Source organism: Rhyacophila brunnea, unplaced genomic scaffold, assembly GCF_057557595.1.
Source record: "Rhyacophila brunnea isolate RB1 unplaced genomic scaffold, BYU_Rbru_1.0 scaffold_14, whole genome shotgun sequence".
NCBI classification, from domain to species: Eukaryota; Metazoa; Arthropoda; class Insecta; order Trichoptera; family Rhyacophilidae; genus Rhyacophila; species Rhyacophila brunnea.
In genome coordinates, this window is record NW_028232796.1 from 39,502,093 (window position 1) to 39,522,802 (window position 20,710).

The 20,710-nt window shown below is 33.5% G+C and overlaps 1 protein-coding gene across 1 annotated transcript; it reads right to left on the bottom strand.

Moving 5' to 3' along the window:
* Nucleotides 1-6,484: 6,484 nt before the first annotated feature.
* Nucleotides 6,485-12,074, bottom strand: LOC147075972 (coiled-coil domain-containing protein 149). The gene is made up of 6 exons (XM_085942302.1): nt 11,931-12,074; nt 10,293-10,715; nt 8,959-9,219; nt 8,276-8,357; nt 7,883-8,027; nt 6,485-7,041 (listed from the first exon to the last, which is right to left on the bottom strand). Exons 1-6 carry the CDS (start codon nt 12,012-12,014, stop codon nt 6,627-6,629), a joined length of 1,410 nt encoding a protein of 469 aa, XP_085798428.1. The 5' UTR covers nt 12,015-12,074; the 3' UTR covers nt 6,485-6,626.
* Nucleotides 12,075-20,710: the final 8,636 nt, after the last annotated feature.

A 20,710-nucleotide genomic window follows, 5' to 3' on the forward strand; every position in this document is an offset into this window, starting at 1 on the left:
TATGGGAATGTTAAAAAAGAAAGCAGCGAGTGTTATTATTTTAAGTCTTTTGGCAACAAAAAGGAGGAAAAAATGGTCTAGATGGGTGCGGGAATGGATTCAGCGACGAGAAGAACTAGGTGCCTTCCGTTTAATGTCAGAGTTTCAAATCGAAGATCCAACTCAATTTGTGAACTTTAGTTTGCAAGATTGGACCTTTTGCCAAAAAACAAGACACACAATTCAGAAATGCGTAGAAGAACGATTAACAGTAACATTGCGATATCTAGCACTTGATCGTCATTGCATATTCAATATAATATTATCGTACCTAATACGAGTGCAGGTGTGAGCCAAAATGAATAATTAGGTAATACCATTTGAAGCGCATTTTTTTCTTCACAGAGTGCATCAGAATTAATCGTATGTGCCGAGAACAAGCGATATTTTATTTTCGAACAAAATCCATAGAACACGGCACATCCGATTTATTTCTCATTGTCTATGATTTTTGACAGATCGCTACAGTACATTTATTAACGTAAACGTTGGGCATACATTCATGGTGTACCTATGATTATTGATTGTCCGTTGTTTTAGAAATATACATATGCAATTCACTAGGTACCTGTCAAACTACGAATATTGTGTCAGGTACTTGACATAAAAGTAGACGGTGGTCCAACTTCGGTGATATATCGCTCCAAGTTCGAATTTGTCGAATACGCGGTGTTTACATTTGCGTATATAAGTAGATTGAATAAGTGGTAGGTGAGAGTCGACACACGCAAAATAAGTGGCAGATACAAATATACTTACTGTTTACACTTAAGTGAATATGGTGTCATACATAAATATGACGATATTAGTGTCAAATGTAAACGTACCATTATACTATTGTAAAAAGCAAGTTCCTAGAAATCCAGTAGTAGAGAGTTAATGCTCCTGTACATAACCAAATGGTGCTAAGTATATAAAATAGTACTTCCGAAATATCTGTAACAAAGTACATACCAATTCAACAACGATACCTTGATATGGAAAGTACAATTTAAATATTTCATGTCTCTAGTACATATTTCATAGTGTATTAATTGTATAATCCAGCTATATACCAATTAGACAGCGCGGTGTTAAGCATTTGCAGATTAAGTGATATAGGTATCCAAAAAATAATAAACTATGTTCAGAAAAACCTCGTTAATATGAACACTGTTAATTGGAAATTGGCCGCGAATCAAAGCTCTTGTGAAAATTTGTAAAATTTATTTTTACCGATTACAAATAATTTTCACAAAATTGGAAGAAAAACAAGTTTTTTTTTTCGATTTTCTGTCCCGTCGATTTCGAATTAATGGGGTTTTACTGTACAAGGACATCAATCGAAACCTTTTCTAAAAGACAGTCTAAATGAAAATAGAGCTGGAAAATGACTACTTAGACATGATTATTATGAGCAAATTTCACATTGTTATTGGATCTGTCAAAAACTGCAAGCATTTAAACACGATCTAAAATTCAGTCAATCAGTCAATTCCAATAACTATGCAGATGTTGTCAGGATAAACCCTGACATTTGATTTTGTTATGAATCAGATGATTTTCGATTGGATGGATTGTTTTATTAATTACTATGTACATATTATATCGAAAATTTCGAACTTACGACTGGTTGGTTGATTGCTTGATTATTGTCGACAGATAGACAGTCAAATACACCAAACCATCATTATTTAGAATATACGTACATAATACTGAAATGTCAAATCAGCCGCTATTTTCTAATACACTAACATACAGGTAACCTTCATTCATCCCAACCCCAGTGAGTCCGAATTTGTTATAATATTGCAATCGATTTTTAATATTTGTTTTTATTCCGCACCTATTTTGACTTGTACTATGTGCCAGGAATGGTCATAATAAGTGGAATCATGCGTGATCAGATTATTTGACAGTTAACGACAACTTTGCAAGCAGGCCAAGCGGGTACACTTTCTTTTGATGTCGATATGTTATGTTTTCAGTATATTGCTCTTGAAATTTCGTTACTTTTTTTATGTAATTAAATTTCACTTATTGTGACCGTTTCCGAAACGTCTCTCGGGCTTACCCGCATTAAAATTTTTTGTGATTACCAACTCGTATCAGTAAAAACTGCAGAAACGCTCTCAACTGTTGTAATACATACTAACAGTTTTTAAGATTCTTGTTATAGTTCAAAATCGTTTGTTGTGAATGACATATTCTAATAAACATTTAAATTAAATAATAAATATCTAAACAGTTATAAATAATTATATATCCATATCCTCTTGAGTTAGTTTTAAATCAAGAACAATTTATTATCGCATACGTATTTGAACAACTATAATATTTTAAAACCAATAATTGTCTGTTCCATAAAAAAAATTGTTTGGTCTATGATTCATATTGTCATGGTTCGATTGTAATGATTTAAGGATGTCAATGTATTCAAAAAAAGATTGTTTTTGTTAGAAGTTAAAAAAAAAGTTGATGGAACTGTTTCTATTTGGGCAATAAAATGCTTGTAGATTTTATTGAAATCGAATTTTTATGCTTATATATAAAATAAAGTAAATATTCAATGTTGCTTATTTATTGCTTGCAATATTAAGGTACTAATTTGTTATGCGGATGTCACTCATATAAATCCACTTGAAGTTGCTCCATACCATCATGGTTCAAGAACAGTACAGTGATTTATCTCGAATTAATATTCTAGAATCTAAGTTATCTAGTGTGTATGTAAAAACTGGTTATTTTTATCGAATAAGAATAGTTTGATGGAAACAGATCTTCGTTCTAATCATTAAGGGCTCCGGTACCTTGTATAGGTCGAAAATTAAGAATTTGGGCGAAAGATGTACGTCATTATGGTGCTTAGTCTTTTCACATCCTGAATATCTACATTTTATTTTTGCATAACGTTCGACAAACTGCAGTATGTTGTGTAACCCACAATTCACAAATTTTACAGGAGGCACTGTATATAATGCAATGTATGATACAGCTGTGGAGAGTTTCTTTCCTACATTTTTGTAGCGTATAACGTATAACCAAGTAAATAAATATCAAACATGCAAAATGTTCTATATTTCGATTGGAAGGCATATGACATATTACGGTAATTATTTTTTTGACTGTTTGATATATTACACAGATGTATTTACTAAAATTTAAATTGGTGGATTATAACATATTGCTGTTTTTTGAATGATAAATTATTGTAAACGTTGTCATTTTGAAATTGACAATAAAGCTATATTTTGGAACATAAGGTGTCAAATGAGGTGGTAAACCACTTTTTAAAGTTATTATTTTCTCAACACTTGTATTATATAATTAATTTAATAGTTATCTAATGGCATATTATAATTCTTAATTTTCGACCTTTACACGGCATGTGAGCCCTTAATCATTTTTATTTAGAAATAATACTGTGAGTGACTACTGTATAACAGAAAAGTCCCAAAATAAACCTAAGTTAGATTACCGAGCAGTGCCAATTAAAACAAAATCATAAATAATCAAATTATACACATTATAATATATTATTATTCATTAATTACATACAGTAAAATACCAATTAATTAAGATGATTTTTGTATTGAATTTTTATATAGCACCTTAATTTATGTTTCAAATCAAAATAATCCAAATATTACAGTACCTATGTAAAAATATATTATACCAGTGTAAGGTTAATCTTATAATATTGCATATTACTTCTGATGGGCTTGTAAGCCGAAACAGTAATAATTTTACGGTTACATAGAATTAATTGTAGGTGTATAATTTTTTTCATCCATTCGAATTATTTGAAATATTTATTATTTGGAACGTAACAGTATGAAATATATATTATTTTTTATATTGCATTTTACAGCGCATTGTGTACAAAAATATATTGTAGTGCGAGCCCCCGTAAAGTTCTTAATTATTAACACCAATCACTGCTGACCTGTTAATTAATTTTTAATTACCACATTTAAATATCATGTTAATTATATCTATATATCAGGTAACGCAATCGCGCCAGTCGCAGTGTCAGCACTAAATGAGTTTTAATGTGTACTGAAATTCAGATAATTTTTTTTTGAAAACTAAAATCATTCCTTAAAATTAAATTATAGTTACTGCTAGATAGGTAACTTTGATATCTTACGGGAAGGGGAGGGAGGGGGGTTATTAAATGAAATATATTTTAATAAAAATGCATCAATAATAATTAAAAATAGTATTTATTATTTGATTCACCACGTAATATTATAATACGCCTTTTTTCTGAAATATATTGATGATAATTATTTGTTCTAAGTACACGACAGATATGTTTATCTAGTCTTTAATTATTTAAATTTTTTATTAATTAGTTTTTTGTAAAAGCACATTTTAATATAATTCTGTCTTATGATTAATTTGTATGTATTATTTATAATGAAATATAAACAATTTAAAAAACAGCACTTTTTTTTTTATTTGAAATAAATAGAAAGCATTTAGTAATATGTAATGCGTCTGTATTATTTATACAGAATACTTATAGCGCCTGTACACGTGCATGGATTTACTTGTAGCAACAATGTGTATTTTAAAAAATCGCGAAAATAACTGTTAACACGTAAAAGTGCTGACTCTCATTCTTCAAAAGTAAGAGAGACATGATGTCATTGTATGGTAGGTACTATTTGACAGGTCGTGAAAATCGGTTAACCTCAAGATGCTTGTTGTAGTTAATTTTTTTACCGGCAGGTTTGCCACTATCGTTCTACTGAGCAGGCGCAGATATCGCATAGTTCAATTGTCACGTGAAAATTCAGAAGCTTTTGAACTTTTTTAATCCATGAATGCAATCTTGCAGTTTGCACGATAATATGTGTTTACACGTACATTTTCTTGTTATGGCCGCGATAATACGTACTGTCAGCAGTAAATCCATGCACGTGTAAACGGGATATTATTATAGTGTTAAGTAATATAATATTGGAATTATTGAAAAATAAATTATTTCTATCAAATATACATGGTGAATTTTTGGAAAATCAGACACGCACAATTAAATTTAATCATATTAAATATTAAAATAATTGTAGGGAATGTATATTTAATTGTCTTTGGTAATAATATATAGAGTAGTATCGAAGAGTGGAGGTAGGCTGTCAAGATCCGATATAAATAGTGCACCCTAAACTTCGTTAGCTTTAAAAATTTAATTAAACCCTGCCTAATCCAAACCATAGTAGATAATAGTCGACAAATATTCGTTAATCTATAAAATATCTAAAATTATGGCATTAGCATGTACATAATTTTAAATATTTTATAGATAGAATTTTTTCATCGATTATGGTTTGGTTAGGCAAGACTTGACAAAAAAAATTATCAACACCATCTAATATGTATTCTTAATTCAACGAAAACAAATAAGTAGGACTGTAAAAGTGTGCACTATTTTTGTCAGATTGTTTATAGCGTACCTAAACTATTAAGGTTTGGTTTAATTAAATTTTAAAATACTCCGACTCATACATAAATTGAAAAACAATATGTGTACTTGCCTTGTATTATTAGTTCAATGAAAATAAATAAGTATGACTGACAAAGTTTAGTGTGCACTATTTATGTCGAATCTAAACAGCCTATGTCCACCCCTCGCCATTGATATAGAGTCATGACTAGTGGTGACAGATCAATCACATAAATACTTAATAATTTGATACACATATTATTCTTACTAAAATTAGATTTGGAATGTTGGTAAAACTGTGAGTAAAATTATTTTTGTAACAAAATTAAAAATATGACTAGGTACACTTGTACATTTTGGTTGGTAGTCGTAAATTTTTGGAAAAAATGTAAAAATAATTAAACAAATGGTTTTACAAAATAGGAACAAATGGTCAAATTTTAAAATCAAAATAGAGATACAAATCGTCGAAAAGGTATTGTTTCTATAACTCTAAATATAATATTATTATAAATGTCAGACCAGCTAACCATAATAATATAAAGTTATTGATTTATGGAATACATGGCGACTATTCATCTTTTCAATAGTTAACAACGAAGACCGAACATATTGCATTATTTAACTTAACACAATATTATACACCTTTTTTAAAATTACATCTTAATCAAACGATTTGAACATGAAATACTGTTTGTGATCAATGTTCCTTCTAAGATTTATGAACATTGGGTTACATTAACATTAATATTATAAATGTATCGTTGAGTTTCAAAACCCGCTATAACACTTTTTTGAAATAATTAAGATATATATATATCGATGGATTCGTTATTAGAATCTCTACATGAAAATTTTATCGCCTCTTTCAAAATCCGCTACGATTAACTATTTATGAAACAAAATCAATTCTACCAATACCCGCTATAACACTACTGAAACATTCAAAAACCTTTTTAGTTCAAAAAGTTTTTATTGATTTTCTCAACGTAATGAAAAAGTGTTATAGCGGGTTATGAAACTCAGCGACACAAATAACAATTGCATTTAGAAATTAAAATGTGTCATAAAATTGTGCATAGCATTTATAATTGAAAGTGTCACATAATCATCATATTATCTTTGAAGGAACTTTGTCTGTATGCTAAGAATATATTCAATTATTATGCTCCTCTAGATAGATACTTTCCAACGCTTCCTGAACCAACTTCTGCAATTCCGGCGGTAAGGTCTCGTCATCGTCTTCCGTGTAACCGTCATTTGGACCCTTGACACTCAACTTTTTATCTTCAACTTGTTTAGATAGTTTTTCTTTCCCAGATAGCTCAACAGTTTCACCGTGTTTCGAATGGCCATTTTGATAATTCTCAGGAATTTGAGCGGAAGGTCCGTTATTTTCTTCGTTTCCTGCTTCGATTGGGGTTTGGGTATTCTCCAAAGCGAAGCTGTCAACTTCTGACGAGCAGTAAGTCTCCAGAAAGACTTTTGATGGGAATAATGAGACCTTTTCTTCAGTGTCAGAATTGCTTTCAAGACGCTTTTCAAGCTCTGTTATTCGGGATGCCAATATTCTGAAAGAAACATCATTTTGGTTAATAAATTGTTGACAGATTGTAATGCAAAGTAAAACTTAAATACACTTGAATCACGAAACATTGAAAAGTTAAAATTACACATAACTTGAAGAAACAATAACTGCTGGACAAATCTAGTCATTCGGCGGTACTCAATAGGTAGATAAATGCCCAGAAGGTAAACCTAAAAGCTAATTATTTAAGTTCTGAGGAAGTACATGACCACTCAATGTACATGACTGAAAGGAATGGAATCAGCTTCCAGAGGCCTTCATTTAATGATGATAATGATGACTAGGAGTTCAACTAAACATGCCTGTTATACCTCGTTTACACAGTGGCCATAATAAGAATATGCACGTGTACACGTATTATTGTGCAAGTTGCAAGATTGTATGCATGGCGGATGCTCATGCGCAGTAGAACGATAGTGGCGAACCTGCCGGAAGAAATACAGGCTACACCGCACAGAACAATTCGACGTTTACCGATTATCTACGAACCTGTCCCAATCTGTCAAATAGCACCATACAATAGCAACATTGCGTCTTGCTAAATCTTGAAGAATGAGATTAGAGAGACGGCCAGCACTTTAACATTTAAACAGTTATCATCGCGATAGTTTAAAATACACACTATTGGTGCCAGTAAATCCATGCACGTGCACAGGCACTATTATACTAAGAAAGATCTTCTATTACGTCATTTTCCTCATTGTCGAGGATCCTGACTCCATTCAAAACCTTCCCTTATATATTATATCTCCAGTGATCTCAATATAAGAAGAAAATGCACTGTGCAACACATGAATATCATCTTGAAAACAAGTTTAACAAACCTATTGGCCTTTTTCTGGTGTGTCAGAGCCAAGGATTTATCATTGAGGGCATCCAGGAGACCGAAACTCAGCGCTCTTAGGTCAGCGATTGTCGCAGCCGTCACCGGCAATTCTTCGTTTGTCCCACTTTCCAATAAGTGTTTTACTATAAAATTAAAATTCTATATTAGACAAAGTTCATAAATTATTAAATAATATTGGTTAAGTTAATAGGCTTCTAGAACAGTTTCAATGAAGCAACCATTTGGCATTCATTTCACACCTCTACTACATTTCTAGTGTAAACTATGGTTTGTTTGGCGGATCTATACGTCATTTGAAAATTATGAATATAATGTTGACGGTTATAACCGGAATGCCAGAGAAACTCTTAAATTGATTTGACGTACGTACCTTGTTTGTGCGTTACAACTGCGTTTGTATTGTTGGTGCCAAGTTTGAGAGAGCCTTTGCGATGTTTTGTTTCCAATATACTCTGTAATAAATAAAAGGAAATAATTAAGCGCACCCGAGCCTTACATCATTCAGCGTTCACCATGGATTAGATATAAATCAAATTGTTCATGAAAATCAAAGAAATATGCCGATCTCACGCAGATCTTTTGAAAGAACATCAGATAATAAAAGACTGTCCAATAAAATAAAGTATAAATGATCATCGTAGTGGTAAGGGAAGAGCAGTTTACATTTTGTTATCCAATCCCGAAATCTCTTCAATTTGAATCGAGTATATTCTTATAGAAATTTACACTTTCAGAGATATATCTTTTCAAAATCGTGTTCCCTCACTGACACCATATAAGTACTACTTTATACCTGTCTAACAACCTGTCAAGAATTAATTTCTTAATTAACTTTCTATATATTCGATATGCTATTATTGCACTGTAAGCATCTGTCAAACTACTATGAGAGTATCCTATCATTTGTTTTCTTTCTCGACCCGATTAATATAAATGATTCCAGTTTATATTTCATATTAAGTTAGCGTTTACGTGTGTGTTTAATGTCTTCTTTTCTCTCATGGATTACAGATAAATCAAGACAAATATATTATATACGGCATAGCCATCCACCTTGTATTTAGTCAACGCGTGCGTGGCAAGCTCATTTTCAGCCTGGGCCTGCGTCAGTCTCTCCTGTAAGTATCTGTTCTCCATAATCAGAGCGTCGATGTCAAGAATCAGTCCTGTGCCGTTGGATTTTCCTTTCTTTGACAGTGCAACCATCAACTGATGGTTAAGTCGGTGAAGTTTACATTTGTAAGCGTCACGTTCATTCACCAGATCTTCCTTTTCGTCAAGCATGGATCTTAGATCGGCTTGCGTCTGCTCCGTCTGAAAACGTAGAACACTATATATTTATTCTGTAAAATATCATGACATAGTTTTCAACCAAGGCGCCGTAATATATTAACTACAGTACAGTACTCCCTCAGTAATCCGCCACTCCAAAAACCAGACAAGTGTCCAATTAGTGAAAGTGGCGGATTATAGTTTATACATACATATGGTAAAAATTAAAACAGGTACATATTTCGTAAAAATAGTTTTTTTGACAAATTTGTACTAGCAAATGACGGTTTTATTTATAATCAAAATCAAGTATTTACTAAATTATAAATATTTATAAACTAAGTTTATTAACTGAACATTAAACAGTAAATCACTTGATACAACCAGTTGTTCAGTGAGGCAGATATTCTTGAATGGCTTAGGATTCCTGGCTTTCCTTATGACCAAAAGCTTTATTTTGTGTGTCCCGGTTGTGATGCGGTCATTGGGCACTTTCCTCCCTGGTACATTACTTTTTTCACGATGAACGTATGTTTTACGAAGGAAAAGTTTCCAAAATAAACCCGTCTCATCTGCGTTGTATACTTGTATGCGGTGCACTAATGAATTTGATAATTGAATACCGGCGAATTATAGAGCTTGATTTTCTGCTTACAACTAGTAAAAATAACGGCGAATTATAGTAGTTGTCGGATAATCGAGCGGCGGATTACTGAGAGTGTACTGTATTCTTATGTAAAAAAAGTACAAAGTAATAAACGATAGTGTATTGTTATGGGTGGCAATTTCGATTATTAATACATTGTGGGGAGAGGTACTTAGATATTTTAATAGGAAGGGGGGTTAAAAAATGTGACATTTTATAGATTTTGTGATGAAGAATGACGACGGGGCGAGGGGGGTAAAAAAATACCGAAAATCGTGCAATGTCATTTATGGATCAGAATCAAATGTTAAGAAATAATCACACGAATGATACTACACTCGGTAACTTAGTGGTTAGAGCCCTCGCCTGGTGAGCGTCTGTTCATCTTCTTTCATCCAAGGTCTTTTCTACCATATTTCATATTATGTTATATACATATTGATTATTTGTTTATTACATCTGACATTACCTTCTTATTCAAATTCTCCAGCTGTCTGACCAGCTCCTCCCTTTCGAAGCTCAAAGCGTCGACAGCGTTGACTCCGAAAGTCTTATCGGTCGACACCCGCTGGTTATTATTCTGTTTCCGCAAAACCCGAATGTCTTCGTCGGCCTCTTCCAATTTGTTCTTCAAAGTTTCGATTTCCATTGCCAGGACCTTGTTTTGCTCCCTCGTGCTGGCTAGCATTTGCGCACCGGATATGTTTCCAACGATATCGGTGCCATTGTAATAAGGCTTGGTGTCTGGTATTCGAGACGGGGTGTACCGTGCATGGAATTGTTCCGTCAGTAACTTGTACCGATCTTTTTCCATTGAACACTTTTCTAATTGTTTACTCATGATTGTCAAGGCTTCAACTTTGCTCTGTAGTTTACTTTTGAGTGCTGCATTCTGTAATATAGTAGTCAATTATAGTAGAAATCTCAATTTGTCATCAGGGGATCATTAGAGTGTGTACTATTTTAGTGCTCTAATGATCTGACCAGATTCGCAAATGCGACTACTCACTAATTATCGGGAGAAATTGCCAATTATAACCAGCAATTATATGCAATGATTTAGGTGGGTCTAGGATGATTTAATGCCAGCAACTGGACCACGAACATGTGGTCGCCGCACAGACTAATGAAATACACATAGAAATATAATATGCATGTCATGGCTTTGTAGGGTGAATACCCTACCATCCAGCATGACTTGGCAGAAAACCATTACTTCTTAACTATAATTTATATCAAAATATTATATTGTTTAAAATCAAAAAACTACTTATACTGCATACGTACAAGTTTCTGGACACGTTTCATAATAATATATTCCCCATCACTGAACAGTTTTCCATTTTTAGCTATTATGTTTGAGGCAAAATAACAAGCAGCTATTATATTTAAGTGACTGCTGATAAATTTTATTAGGTTTGTTGATTGAATATTTTTATTTTTAATTACCCGATCGAAAAATTCTTTTTGTTCGTCCTTGATTTTCACTAGGGGTAATGTATAGTCTGTCTCATAATACCGTTTTACTGACGAGGTTCTGCATACAACTGTCCCGGAATACAAAATACATACCTACTACTTTATTGCCTTCATTGATCATGCCATACCCCCTCAGTCCATCAACTTTGAAAGTCTCTGCTGTTTGATTCCAATAATTTTTGTTTTTTTTTTATTTTCACAAGCCATGTTAAATAGGATTCATTAAATTAAATAAAATGCATGTACTTGTTTTCACTGACACTTGCTACGGCAAACATCAGCTGAATCTAATATTAATTTGGACCCCTAAAATTGTGAAACCCAGTGTAGCAGCAACTTCTGCCCACCCCCTGATTAATCTGTTAATAGATCTACTGATTTATAGTGGGTACAATAATTTAATTATAATCAATATTAAAACAAATTTATTTACTAAAGGAGAGGAAACGATAATTATTGATTTGATGGGTATTCTTATTGTAACTGAAACTGTGGCCAAATTGAAGAGTTACATGGTCAAGAGTATAATTTCATAGATCAGCACTAAATTTTCATTGATATTAGCGATACATTGTCAAGGGAAATATAAATTTTGTAAATTATGTAAATATACGATGTCATTATTTACCTCGGTGATGATATTATCAACATGGTCATCTAAAAAGTTTACTTTTGCAGTCGCCGGAGATTTGTTGAACATTTGAATAGACATTTAGACGACTTTTATTGAAAATAAATAACATTTAGTGACTTCTGACAGAACTGTCATTCGGAATTTTGATTTGTTTGGAAAATGGAATAGACAAAGACGTACACGCGTACACTCCACCATAAATAAACGGTATATTCAAAACCTCCTTATAAGGAAATTAGAAAAATCATGTAATATTATGCAATAATTATAAAACTATGTACGTTCATCAATAAATTATTGATTTAAAAATAATGAAAAAAGGAGTGCTGTTAAAATTTGGACGTTTTTTACACGTATAACTTTTAGTTAGTGAAATATTATTAAACTTTCCTTTATTTTCATTATTGCAGCTAATAATAAATTTAATATCTAATACTCACAACTACTGCCTCACCTGTGTACATATTATTATAATGGTAATAAAAGAGGGTTTTATTTATAATAAATCATTTTTATTTTATTGAGAAACATAATAATAATATTAATACAGTGTAGGTATTGCACTAATGGGTGGTTCCGATTCAAACTCGTTTATGGCACCGCTCAATCAAAATAATATCATCTATAAAATGTAATGTTAGATCAGTAAATATTATAATTTAGATTTATTATGGTGTTTACAAAGGCAGCAAAATAATTTAGAACGGATAATATCCTATGTCACAACAGTGCCAGTTACGCCTAAATGCCGTAACAGTAGGTACTTGCGGGTAATGCCAAGTGGATTTATCTGTAGGCTTAATTACTGTTGGTTTGATTCCTAAATACCAATGGATTTAGAATAACATGTGTACAGATTAAAATTCTCCACCAAACATAATATCGACGACTAAGTTAATTATAGATTTCCACGAAGTATGCATGTAGTTAGATGGTGAGTAGATGCTAATCTACAATGGTACACCCAGATCGTGGAAGAACTGTCCTATCTAGCACTTTCCATTTCTTACCAATGTGACAGCTGAAAATAAATAAAAGATTAGTTAGAAGTTTTAGCATATCAAATAAATCAGCAGTTAATAATTTGGTAGTTTATAAAATATAAGAGTATGCTCAGTGATCACTCACATTTTCCGCACTGGTTTGTGCAACTTAAGAAACTTTCGTTTGTGTAATCAACTTTATCTGATCCACAGACTGGTGAATACGCGGCGAGTCTTGGACACTTCTTCCAGCATTCGTAGTCCACGACGTTCCTGCCTATGGAGGGTTCTTCCTTTGCAGGCGTTGTTATGAAGATAATCGACTCCTCAGGTTCAGGTGTTGTCGTCCTGAATTTATAATATAAATACATAAGCAATAATTTTCTAGTTCCGGGGTACTAGCTACACGTTCTTATAATATGAAGTTTTGACAAAATTGAGATTTAAATTTAGCATCACAGAGTTTATAGAGATTTTATGTTGAGAAGTTCGAAACGAAACGATTAATATCATGTACGTACACCAGCGATTTCCAAACTGGGAGTCGCGGACTGTCGCTGAAGGAGGCGCGAAAATTTTAACACAAATGTAGCCACAGTTTTGCAGTTTGCAAGTGCATAGTTCATAAAATGGCCGCTAGTTATAAACTACATAAAAATCAGTCCTATAAAAGGTTGTTTGCAAACCTGTCTGAATATATGGAGACTAATTTTATTATACCTCACTTTCATACTGTTGTGAGGTGCGCAAGCTATCTCATGAACAAATGATATAAAATGGTGAAATTGTTTTGAAGAGAAAAATTTGTTGAGGAACGATATATTTATTGCTAAAGTTGTCTAAAATTGAGTGAATGATGTAGGTCCATTTAGTAGACACTTTGTGCTAATAAATAAGATCATCAAACGCGTGAAAACAAATAAATAAATTAAAAAATGAATAAGTCTAGTAAAACCTTGTTTATCTTCTTAATTATTTATTTTTCAATTTTTGTATTAGTACATTAGACGTAAAAATGTGTCTATTATTTAATGGAATAAAGGAAGGGTGGAGGCGCCAAGATACGATTTTTTAAAGGGAGGCGTAGTAGCATAAAGTTTGGAAGCCACTGCCGTACACAAAGCATTTGTGTAAATATGAGGGTGCTACTGTTTAAACATTGTAGCCATCGAACATTATTTAATAATATTTGTACAAACACACAAGTTTACGTACTATAAATAGTTATGTATTATTATTGGTCTGGGTTGGTTAGGAACTTACGTTTTGACTGCATTGCATGCATCCCATCTCAAGAAATCGATTTCTGTAAATAGATTTAAAAAATATATTAAACTTGTCATTCTCCAGAACTTTACTTATAATTATCACGTGTAGGCATCTACATGAACTATGTATTAACGTGTACGTAATCTATCAGTATCCAGTTAATCCATTACAATATACAAATTATTGATAACGATACAATGTATATATAGCTCAAGTGTAACAACACTTTAATAAGCTGATACCATCTAAAGATAGAATCCTCCGACTGAAGTCTATACAATATACTTAACAAATATTTTCAAGATGGTTGTTGCTACATGATCAAAAGACGGCAAATAATTTCATGACTTGAGTAGGTATGTAATAATCCATGGTCCCCACATACTGAAGCGGGGCCCCATATAACGTTTGGCAGGGGCCTATCTAAGCAGTGTTCCCCAAATGGTATTTCGTGGAACTCCAGGTTTCCGCGTATATTTCTAGCGATTTTTTGTATTTTTAAATAAATCCACCTGAACTATTGAGTTTTCGACAGCTGTTTGTTGTCATCATAATATTATGACGCACTGATCGCGACCCCATTTTGCTATTGCTAAGTAACATGCGACCTTTCACCATATTGTATAAATAGCTACTTTTATTAGTCAGGAAACACACAAAAAATAATTATAAAATAAAATTATAGACGTGAATTATTATCATTTAATTATTACCTATCATATTACATTAAATTGCATCGCATAGTCACAGATCTTAAAATGTTAATAGTTTATACGTTAAACACCCACGATGGCCGCGTGGCTTAAACGCCGGCCTATAGAGTCGAGGGTCCCAGGTTCGAATCCTGGGTCTGACAAGTACACATATTGTGTTTTTTAATTTGTGTATAAGTCAGAGGAGTCAGAGTATGGACCTAATAGGTTGAGCAAGTGGCTAACATCCATTTCTCGTAAAAATAAAATCTGTTAATACAAACCTCCACTCTGTGGAGGCCCATATGATCCTATCAGGATCAGACATGGTCGAAAGAAAGAAGAAAAGAAAGTTCATACGTAAAATAGCGCCTATTTTTTTTACTATTACAGCAAATTTCTGGTGTGTGTTTATCTCATTTAATTGGGTGAACCGCCATGCCGGGCACTCCCTAAACCCGGGCCCCAGGGCAATAGCCTTGTCACCCACCTCTTGTGGGGGCCATGGGCAATTTATTACCTACTCACTGTAGAATTATTAGTGCACCGTCTGGAAATGGGTTACATGTAAATTGTGCTTACGTAGATATTACATTTTGCCGTTTCGCAGTTCACTGTGACCTGTCGTACCGGAAATTGGTGGCTGTATAGCATTGTGACCAAAAAATAAGGCTTTATCCAATTTTATTAGATTCAATAAAAATATAAATTTGACATTGATTCGTATCAAATATCCGATACATCATGAAGCGGGCCCCCATGCCACGATATTTGCCGGGTCCACCTACCTATCACGAATGTTAAGGGTAGTGTGATGTTCTACAGCAGCATTTCCCAAATGATATTCTGCGGATCACAATGATCCCGCCAACAGCTGTTAAGCCCATTGGACCGTCCGATATAGTCGCCACAAAGATCAATTTTGTTACACTTAAAAAAATTGCGGCGTCATATTACTATGATCATGAAGATCTCATTACTTAGATTGTTCTTTATTTTTGTATTAGCTTTTGTTATTAAAGTCAGTCAAAGCACATTTGAGTGTATGGCGACTTCAGTGTTAGGTAACTAGTCCTGAAACATTCCTAGTCATTAAAAATACTAATGCTTCACAACAAACGTAGGGTCCCGTGATACGACCGATTAAGACCGGGTGTGGTGTGGGACGGTGTGGTTTAACGGGTTCATTAACTTCAATGTAGAATTATGTCTACGAATATATAACTATTGATACGTTTATCAAGTACCTAAACTAGTATTATGATTCCGTCTAGCCAACAAATAATATTACTGTAAATGTTTAAATGATAAAAAAAATGACTAAAAAACAATATTAATTTATCATTTATAGTTAACACCAACAAGTTAACAAGTCTGCCACGAAGTTGAAAAAAAGACAAATAAAATATAATATCTCACTTGGGTTGCATTGGATCTTAACGCATTTGAGGATCTTCAAGTTCCTGTAAGTCCTTTGGTTAGTCCCGCAGACCTCAGACTTGAACCCAGGCTGGTCGTTGCACTTCTTTGCTATGCAGACATCTTCAATGTCGTAAGGAAGAGCAGCTGTTGTGGGTACACTAGTTATTTAAAAAAAATCAAACCAGTTATAGGTACAATTATGAAATCATGCCAAAATCTTAAAAATATGTACCATGCGAAATTCACACACATTGTGTAGGCATACAATATTACCTAAAACATAACAAAATCCCTGAAACTAATATCAATGGGGCCTATAACATAACCATTCAAATAGATAGGTACTAAGTCATATTATTGCATGATCATTGTCATCTTCAATAATAATTATTATTGGTTACAGGATGAGAATCCAGGCAAGAGAAACATTGATAATTTTACCAGACCGGTAGGTAGTTACAATTTATAGTTTCCCATTGAAGACAGGGTGAATTTTTCAGGATCACTTATAAAGGCACACTGATTACTAAAATGGATATACCTAACTCATTTATTATTCATTTAATTCAAATATATCTTTTAAATATTCATATGTATTAAATTTTTGTAGTATTTATTTATATTTTAAATTAACTTTGTGTATCAGCGGAATCAAGTAAACAAATAAAATATAGTTTTTGTGTTTTTTAGCATTTATTTATACAACATGACATTGATCAGGGATTTCCAAACTGGGAGGCGTGGAATGTTGCAAAGGGAGACGCGAAAAGTTTAACACATGTAATGTAGCCACAGGTTTGCAGTTTGCAAATGCATATTTTATAAAATGGCCGCTAGTTACAAACTACATAAAAACAGTCCTATAAAAGGTTGTTTGCAAACCTGTCTGAAAATAATATGGGGAGTAATTTTATAATAAGTACCTCACTTCTATACTATTGTGAAGCGCGCTGGCTATCTCGTGAAAAAATGAAATAAAAGGGTCAAATCATAATGTTGAAATTTGAGGCAAATTTGTTAGGAACGATAATTTTGTTGTTAAACTTGTCTATTTGGTTGAAATTATTAAAAAAAACAAGTGAATAAATCAATGCAAGGACCACTAATGCATTCACTAATTTAAAAAGACAAAATGAAGGCATTCATAAAAAATTGGAGCTTTGGAAATCAAAATTACAAAAAAATAAGTTCGCCATGTTTCCACATTTAAATGTTTTCTGCGCCATATATATTGAAGATAACAAAAATCTATTTACTGAGTTCTTGATTAGTTTGCTAATGCACTTATCACATTATTTTATTAATAGTAAAAAAGTCGTGTGTCGTAGTGTGGTTGTGCGTTGTGCGTTGCAATTTGATGTGATACCCCACTGCCCTTAACCTCAGCCATAGGTAGGTGGGCCCGCTTCAGGATGTGGACCCATGATAGAATCCATTTGCTAATGAACGATGTTGAATTTGGATTAACTACTATTGAAATTGATTGTGCTAATAAACAAGCACATTCATCGCATGAAAAACAAATTAATTTAAAGATGAATATAATATAAGTAGTAAAACCTTGTTTATTTTTATAATTATTTTTTTTCATTTTTGTATTAGTACATTTTTGCCTAGTTAAAAAGGTGTCTGTATTGTTTAATGAAATAAAGGGGGGGAAGCGCCAAGATTATATTTTTTTTAAAGGGAGGCGTAGTAACATAAAGTTTGGAAACCACTGACATATATAAAGTCGATGATAGAAGTGAATGATAATAGAAAGATATTCTAAAACTGGAGCTAATATAATACTCTTCAAGATATTTAGAAGATGGAGGGCCGTTATATGTTTTTTCTTCTTTCTTCTTTCGACCATGTCCGATCCTATTAGGATCATATGGGCCTCCACAGAGTGGAGGTTTGTATTAACAGATTTTATTTTTATGAAAAATGGATGTCTGCCACTTGCTCAACCTATTAGGTCCATACTCTGACTCACACACAAATTGAAAAACAATTTGTGTACTTACCAGACCCAGGATTCGAACCCGGGACCCTCGACACTATAGACCGGCGCTTAAGCCACGCGGCCATCGTGGGTGTTGGTATCATATGTTTTTTACACACTCAAAAACCTCATACCTACCAAACTGATCATAATGTTGACAAATTTAAATAAAAATAGATTAAATCAAACAATTCTTAAAAAATATATGGGACTCTATATAACTAATATCATAAAACGATAGCTACATTTATTATTAAGTATTGTCAACTTTTCAAAAAATCAAAATATGATTAAAATTGTTCGATTTTCCTGCAGTAGCGGCGCCAAATTGGCTTCAAAGTCAGTCAGTGGGATGTTCCTTGGGAACTTTTGTAATATTGTCTCTGAGTTGTTCTAAATTATGATTTCTTTTACCTAAGAAAGTTTAATATTATTTTTGAGTTTGTAGTCCCTATATTTTAAGGTTGGTTGTAAAGAAACTTGGCTTTTTACTCACATTGGAGCCACTGTAGGTTTATTGCCTCCAGGAGGCTTGGTCAATTTACCAGGAATCACTACTGGTCTGGGTGTGGTGATCGGCATCTTTGGTGTGGTTGGCTCTTCGAATATGTAGGGCGCGAATGTAGTGGTGATGTGCTCTTGAGGCGGGGTTGCATCATTCTCGGTGTTATCTCTGAAGAGGTCCAGGAAGCTGTGGAAACCGCTGATAATTGCGGGAATGATGATTCCCCTGCGATTGCAGCCATTTTGATTGTCGCACTCGGCCGCGGTAGATGCGGCGATTAGCCCTGGTATCAGACAAAGAATATGATATAATCAAAATTATAATAGGTACCTAGTTAAGGAACAACACAAGCCCCCGAAAGTCACAGTTGGTTGAAAACATTTTTTTTTTTGAATACGTAAGCCCTCCAAATTGGCATCGTTAACGACGTTAGCGGCAGGATGGTTCTGCACCAGCGCTCGAAATGGAAAAATTTACGAACCGGAGCGCTCGACAGTTTTCTGAAGATTTTTACATAGTAAAGTTATCAAAGTACCTATGTGTGTTTTTTTCATAAAAATAAGTGTGTTAGATTTTCTATTGGGGCCTATCCAGCTCAGACGGTCAAATTATTTATTTCACGAGACGGAGCGATAATTTTACCGATTTCACGAACAGGAACGGCGCTCCGGTGCGTTCCGGTCCATTTCGAGCCCTGTTCTGCACATTGGTATAGCAAATATCTGATGCTCCCAATGTCCTTTTAAATGAATTTTTATGCGAGACACATCAAGAATGCCGAATTTTGATCACATAATGTATAAGTCGGAGAAAATAGACAGCTAAATAATGATATTGTCTTCTAACTTTTAAACAACAGCATGTTATCTTATCATGCCCAAGAAAAAGTTAATCAGATAGTATCATACATACAAAATATATCCTGAATCCTCCCCCTATAATACCCGGTTACATGACATATTTGTACGTAAACATTTCACCGTGGCACAGTTCGCCGCGAGCCTTCTTATCAGAAATTTCTTTATCGAAGATTTTATTAGATTCAATATGAACATTAATTTTATATTCATAGCTGATTTTGGCTATTCATGAATTCAAGTCTGAAAACCTAACCTAACAAATTATCCAGTATATCGGCTATTTTCAAAATTTGTTTGCCGCTGGCTTCCTGCAAACAGTGTAAACCGACAAGAACTGTGTTTTATTTAGATATGAATTTTATGTCAGTACTATACGACCCAAAGAGGATGGACGGTCTTTAATAATATACGGCCATATTATGTTTCCGACGGTGAAGTGTGATACGGCGAATTGCATATGAACACGTTTCCGGACACGATAAGACCCACATCAGGTACTTCAACTGAAGCGAAACAAAAAAAAAACGATTCTTTCTCAAGTATATTTCGAACCAATTAAGTATAAATAAGTTATAAAATGTAACCCTCTATTGAAGTCAAATCCACCCCGTGGCGTCTGAGGTTTTTAAGGCCTGGGCAAGGCCAACTATATTCAGGCCATGGCATTGAATTGCGAATTACGATGGTAGTGATAGCTATTGATTATCTTAGCGCAATTAATGAAGATTTTATACTGCATATTTCGTTAAAATTATTAAAATATGCAACAATCGTCATTGTCGACAAACAGTACCATATTTTTTTTCCGACCATATCCGATCCTATTAAGATCATATGGGCCTCCACAGAGTGGAGGTATGCATTAACAGAATTTGTTTTTACGAGAAATGGATGTCAGCCAGTTGCTCAACCTATTAGGTCCATACTCTGACTCATACACAAATTGAAAAACAATATGTGTACTTGTCAGACCCAGGAATCGAAATTGGGACCCACGACGCTATAGGCCGATGCTTAAGCCGCGCGGCCATCGTGGGTGTACCATATTATTGCATT

Bases quoted from the DNA above. Each gene is read 5' to 3' on its own strand.
- LOC147075972 (XM_085942302.1), bottom strand. From the start codon at position 12,014: ATGTCTATTCAAATGTTCAACAAATCTCCGGCGACTGCAAAAGTAAAC. The intron at 9,220-10,292 runs GTAATGTCAGAT...CTACGTTTTCAG, and splicing joins TGGAGAATTTGAATAAGAAG to ACGGAGCAGACGCAAGCCGA. The intron at 7,042-7,882 runs GTTTGTTAAACT...TGTTTCTTTCAG, and splicing joins CACCAGAAAAAGGCCAATAG to AATATTGGCATCCCGAATAA.